Raw genomic sequence first — 6,182 nt, forward strand, 5'->3', positions numbered from 1 at the left:
ATTACAGGTGCCTGCCACCACGTCCGGCTAATTTTTGTATTTTTAGTAGAGATGGAGTTTCACCATGTTGGCCAGGCTGGTCTTGAACTTCTGACCTTGTGATCCGTCCACCTCAGCCTCCCAAAGTGCTGGGATTACAGGTGTCAGCCACTGTGCCTGAGCTTGCTTTCTTTCTTTCTTTCTTTCTTTCTTTCTTTCTTTCTTTCTTTCTTTCTTTTTAACAAGGAATTTGTTATAGTTTTATTTTCCTCTGCATTTGCAAAATACTTAGACCAACATGAGAAAGAAATATCTTCTATGGGGAAAAAATGACATTAAAAAGGAAGATGGGAAGGCTGAAAAGGGTTAGTGCCTTAGTTGCAAGGAGCTGCAGCATCTCTGGTCCAAGGAATCAAAAAGATATTGGGAAGATATAACAGGAGGAAGAAGAATTTACTGAATTTACTGAGGGAGAGGGCCCCGAAGTGGGCGTTGAGGGGGAACTGGAGGCCAGGGAGTTGGCCTGGGTGGAGGGGAGAGGCCTCCGCTGGAGGCCATAGGGTGGGGGTTGGGGAGGGCCAGTGTATCCATGTGGCAGCATCAGTGGAGGAGGTCCACGCATACCACAGAGGCATAGTACCTGGGTGACCCATGGGAGATCCAGACTGAGGCCCCCTGGGGCACATGCTCATTGGAGGAGGTCCAGGATGAGGCATTCCGGGTGGTGATCAGAGTGGTGGCTGCCCCCCAGATCCTGGGGGCCCATCACGGGGGTGTCCTCAGCCATGAGGGCCATGGTGTGCCAGCCGCATCTGAGACATCCCTGGACGGGACATCGCACCTATTGGGAATGGGTGAGGATGTGAGTGTCCATGACCCGGATGTCCTGCCTCTGGGGTTCCTGCCAACGGGAGCTGGGGGCATGTCCTGCAGCCGGGGGCATGTCCTGCACTGGGCATGTCCAAGTAGGGCACGGCTAGGGGTATCCCAGGTGTGGGGTGGAGGCTCCAGGAGGCAGCTCTAGGTGTGGGAAGGAGCCAGGAGGAGGCACGCCTGGTGGAGAAAGCCCAGACTCCAATGATGCTGCCACAGGATTCGGGGCAGAGGGTGGAGGAAGTTCCCAGGGACCTGATAAGAGAAAGTCGCTCATCTTGAACGTGCAAAAGTTGCCCTGGGACCACGTTACTTGCCTGCGGAGGACCCAGCAAAACCTGTGCCGGACGTCGATGGCCACGCCCACGGCTCAGGGCTGGGCGGGGCCAAGCGCGGGGCAGCACGCTCTGCTCTCCCACGTCCCCTCCCGCCCACGACCTGCGGGGGTCGTTAGCGGTCCCAGCCCGAGCCCCCTCTAGATTCAAATCCGACTGGGTGAAGGAGGACCCGAGGAGGACCCACGCACGTGAGGGCAGGTCCATGAGGGCAGGAAACTGACCTCAGGCTCTTTTGGTGGGAAGAAGGGGGAGGCTGTGAGCCCCCTTAAGTGGACAGGGGTCGGGGTGGAGTGGGAGGGGGGAGTCTGAGGGAGGGGGACGAGGAGTGGAGAAATGGACAGAAGAGCCCGGAGTGAGGGGTGGGGGTGCAGGAAGGTCTCCTGTGGATTGAGCGGTCTCAAGTCAACTTGGGCAAGAGGGGATGGTGGGGTGGCCCTGGTTAGAGCCTGCGCTGTGGAGCCAGCCGTGGGGTGCCCCTCTGAGGCCCTGGGCGGGGCAGGCAGCCCTTCTAAGCTCACGTCCTCATTTCTAAAACAGGGAACCTAAGTCCCAGGGCTGCGGTGCAGATTAAATGGCAGGAGGCCTGCTGAAGGCTGCACGGTGCCTAGCACGGTTGTCATTTACTCAGTGCGCACTTAACAAGCCCCTGCTGGGAGTCAGGCATTGTTCTATGAGCGGCAAATCCAGCAGGGAAAAAACGAAAACAAAAACAAAACCAGCCTGCCCTCTTGTGGCTCCTAGGCCAATGGAGAGAGAAATTCACTAATGTCTTCACTGTATTAGGTGGCCGCAAGTGCAGGGCAAAGAGTGAGGAGAGGCCAGGTTGCTGCAGCTGGAGAGACAGTGGGCTGGGAGGGCTCACTGTGATGTGGGAGGCAAGACTTGAAGGCAGAGGGGACAGCAGCACAAAGGCCCTGCAGTGAGGGCATGTGTGCCATTTGGAGGAGCAGCCAGGGGGCTGGTGTGTGTGGAGGACAGTGGGCAAGGGGAAGAAGACTCCGGGAGGACAGTAACTGGGAGCCGGATTTTAAAGACTTTGCGGGGCTGGGTGTGGTGGCTCACGCCTGTACTCCCAACACTTTTGGAGGCCGAGGCGGGCCGATCAGCTGAGGTCAGGAGTTCGAGATCAGCCGGGCCATCATGGCAAAACCCTGTCTCTACCAAAAAATACAAAAATTAGGCATGGTGGCATGCGCCTGTGGTTCCAGCTTCTTAAAGGCTGAGGCGGGAGGATCCCTTGAACCCAGGAGGGAGGCAGGCGGAGGTTGCAGTGAGCTGGGATCACGCCATTGTACCAGTCTGGGCGACAAAGTGAGACTCTGTCTCAAAAAAAAAAAAAAAAGTTTTGCAGCCTAAGGTATCTTGCAGCTATTGAGCTCTGCCATTGCAGCTGGAAAGCAGACAGTCTATAAACAAATGGGCTTTGTTCCAATATAACTTTATTCACATAACGGACCACTAGCCCAGAAAGTAATTGCTAACCCCTCGCCTACAGCCTTGAAGGCTCGCAGGGGCATTGAGTGGGCTGGAGAGCCTCTGTGGCATTAGAGTTAGGCAGGGCATGATCTGATTTCAGTGTTCACAGGATCACCCTGCTGCTGCGTGAAGAGGAGGCTGTCGGGCGTGAAGACAAGGGCAGAATAAGGGTGACCAGTTGGGAGGTGGCAGGTGGCAGGTGAGGGCTGCTCGGTCCAGTGCTCCATGGTCAGATCCTGGATGTGTGTGGGAGGCAGAGCCTGTCAGAGCAGCCGCTGGTGTGAGGGAGAAGGGGAGTCGAAGTGGCTCCAGGAATTTTGTTTGAGCCACCAGAAGGCCGGAGCTGCCATCCGTGGAGAAGGGGGGCACCGAGATGGGAGAGAGCTGATTGTGGGGATGGGAGTTCAGTTTTGGACATAATGCTGAGATGCCTGTTAGACATCTGGGTAGGCGTGGAGGAGGTCGCTGGACCTGCATGGTGAGATCTGTGTGCAGATCAGCCGAGAGGTCTAGGGGGCAGGATGGGGCAGCATTTGACCTGGACACTTACCATGGAAAGAGGGGTGATAAGTAGGGCAGGGAGAGGAGCCCCTGAGAGACCAGAAAAGTGAGGCGCAAGCCCCAGGCAGCTGGGACCAGGCCAAGAGCAGCCAGGAGTACTGCTAAAGGGAGGGGGTAGGGATCAGAATGGGGTGGGGTTGAATGAGAGCCAGGGCAACCTGTCCTCTCCCTGCAGGGCCCATCTTATTAAACAGACCAGGCCACTCACTGTGGGGTGGACCAAGGACACCCCTGTCCCTGAGCCCATGGAGCTGATGTCTGATGCCAGCCACAAGAAGAATGTGTCCCCAAAGCCTGCAGTGCTCCTGAAGCCAGGCAAGAGGCTTAGAGGGCCTGGATGGGAGGTTACAGGAGCAGGGCCCGTCTAGGTATCGGCCCAGAGCCCCCCTCCCAGGCCGGCCAGCCTATAGGGAATGGCTAATTCCACAGATCAGCCACCGTGGTCGGCTGCACATAGAACAGTTTTCCCAGCCTGGGGCCTAAGGAGCAGGAGTCTTGGGAGAGTGAGGTCAGGAAGAGAGGGGACCAGGAGTAGGCCTGGTTGGTGTCCCTAAGATGGGGCCCCCACAGGTCAGTCAGTACCAGGGGCGGTGGGCTGGGGACATCCCTGCTCAGGCTGCTGAGGCTTTAAGAAAGCCACAGAGGGCCGGGAGTGGTGGCTCATGCCTGTAATCCCAGAACTTTGGGAGGCCGAGGCGGGTGGATCACCTGAGGTCAAGGGTTCAAGACCAGCCTGGCCAACATGGTGAAACCCCATCTCTACAAAAATACAAAAGTTAGCCAGGCATGATGGCAGGTGCCTGTAATCCCAGCTACTTGGGAGGCTGAGGTGGGAGAATCACTTGAACCCGGGAGGCGGAGGTTGTACTGGGCGACAGAGCAAGACTCCCTCTCAAAAAAAAAAAAAAAAAAAGAAAGCCACACAGCTGGGCCAGCCAAGAAGGGGAGCAGCCCAAGAACAAATGTGGATTCTTCAATTCACATCCCAGTTTCTTCGTGTTCCAGCTGTGTGACCATGAAGCAAGTTGCTTGACCTCCCTGAGCTTTAGTTCCCATCCACAAAGGCAGCAACTTTTATGGCCCACTCTATCTGCCAGGCCCTGCGCCCAGAGCCTCCCGGGACCTCATCCATCCCCACGAGGACTCTGTGCCTGTGGAGTGGGCTTAGGGGCTGGGGAGGGGCTCCAAGGCCCCCTCCGTGTTCCCAGAGCAGCTCACCTTTAGCCGTTGCTCTGTGGGGTCTTGCTTTCACCCCAGACCACTGCCCCCACCACCTCTTTGCTTAAGCCAGAGATCAAGGAGTCCCCCTTGATTCTTTTTTTTCCCCCTTTCCCTGACTCCCCCAAGCCTGCTGGCTGCACCTCTGAAGCTTGTCTGAATCTTCTCTTTACCCACCTGCTACCCCGATCCCAGACACCATCATCTTTCTCCTGGGACCCCCTCAACAACCTCCTAAATATCTCTCTGCTTCCCTCTGTCCAGCTCCAAGAACCCCCTACTCCAAGAGCCCCAGGGACCGCCCATCGCTTCACCCAGGGAGACAGAGCTGGCAGCAGACCCTGGAAGTCTTAGCTTCCTCCCGCTGCTGGGGCCCCGTCCCCTCCCTGGCTCTGAGGCCTGGACAGCTCCACCTGTCCCATCTGAGTGCCGGCCACCCAAGTCCTCCCCCAAGGCATGACTGTCTCTCCTCTCTTTAGAGCAACGAAGATTCCGGAGGAGCCTGGGCATCAGCCTGAGCAGTAGACATGACCAGTGGGTGCCCGGGTGCCACGTGGAGAGGGGAGGGCGTGCTGCCACACCCTCCCCAGGGGCGGTGCTAGACCGGGAGCCCTGCCGAGTCCAGACCAACCTGGCCAGCCCTGGTCCCCGCCTGGGCCTAGCCCTGAAGGACACGACTGGCCGACTGGTAAATTCAAGCGTCTGGCAGCAGAGCAACCTGCAGCCTCCAGCCAGGAGGTGCCAAGGGAAGGCTCGAGAGTTTGCCATTCAGCAGAGCAACCTGAGCATCAGTGAGACCAGCAGCCCCCACCTCTGCCCAGAGCCTGGGGGCAGCTTTGGGCCCCACAAGCTGCCGTGGGGTCGTCTCCTATCCCAAGAGCCACTGGCTCGCCCATCTCCCTGTCTGAGGCGGTCCAGGCTGCCGGCCCCAGGCACCCCTAGCGGAGACTTCAGGCCCACTGAAGCCTTTGCCCCTCTTGATGGGCACACACGGCCAGGCCTCAGATTTTGGGGTGGCCTGGGGAGCTGGAGGTCCAGGCTGGTGGGGGAGCCTCTCACCCTGGAGGACCTGGCTGTCCCCAGTCAGAACCAGACTCAGGCCCCATCCCATGCTGCTGTCCAGCAGCTGCTGGCCTCTGTACGTTGCCTGGCACAGGAGGCAGCCAGACTCAGGTGCCAGGCACCCCAGGAACCCCCCGGTGCTGTGCAGCAGGACCTCTGGACCAGCGGTGGCCAGCCACTCTCCGCCCACCCCCAGCCCAGCCGGCCTGTCCTTGCTTCCTGGGATGAGAGGCGGAGATGCCTTCGAGGCCAAAGGGAAGCTGCAGCTTTCTTGAAGACCCCGGCTGGTCTCTCAGACTCTTGGGCACAAAGCAAGCTAATGTCACCTGAGACCACTCTGGGGACACTGACTGGGGATTCCCTTAATCCTGGGCAGGGGCTCCCTCCCACCCACCCCCTAGGGTCAGGGGACAGCTGCTCCCCCACATCTCCAGATGGCAAGGCACAGAAGGGTGACCCCAGTCTCCCTCAAGGGGTGGGAAGCAGGGGGGCCGGCCCCTGTTCCTCAGCCTTCTCCAACACAGCCTGGGGAGTCCCACCCAAGCAGAAAGGAGAGGAGGGGGCCCCGAGGGAGCAGGTCCACAGGGAGGAGGAGAGGACAGCTTTCCATCTGCCAGACACAATCCCAGCGAGCAATGCCTCGAAGGTAGAGGCTGGGGGAGGCTGGAGGTGGGG

The 6,182-nt window shown here is 58.7% G+C and overlaps 1 protein-coding gene across 1 annotated transcript in view; it reads left to right on the plus strand.

The window, feature by feature from the left end:
- Positions 1-1,294: 1,294 nt before the first annotated feature.
- LOC105507373 (chromosome unknown open reading frame, human C1orf167) overlaps positions 1,295-6,182 on the plus strand; it is a 29,176-nt gene continuing 24,288 nt past the window's right edge. The window contains 3 exon segments of the mRNA XM_011935833.1: positions 1,295-1,378; positions 3,403-3,542; positions 4,925-6,153. Of these exon segments, the coding sequence (XP_011791223.1) occupies positions 3,473-3,542; positions 4,925-6,153 (1,299 nt within the window). The 5' untranslated portion in view covers positions 1,295-1,378; positions 3,403-3,472.

Source organism: Colobus angolensis, unplaced genomic scaffold (assembly GCF_000951035.1).
Source record: "Colobus angolensis palliatus isolate OR3802 unplaced genomic scaffold, Cang.pa_1.0 Scaffold149, whole genome shotgun sequence".
NCBI lineage: Eukaryota > Metazoa > Chordata > Mammalia > Primates > Cercopithecidae > Colobus > Colobus angolensis.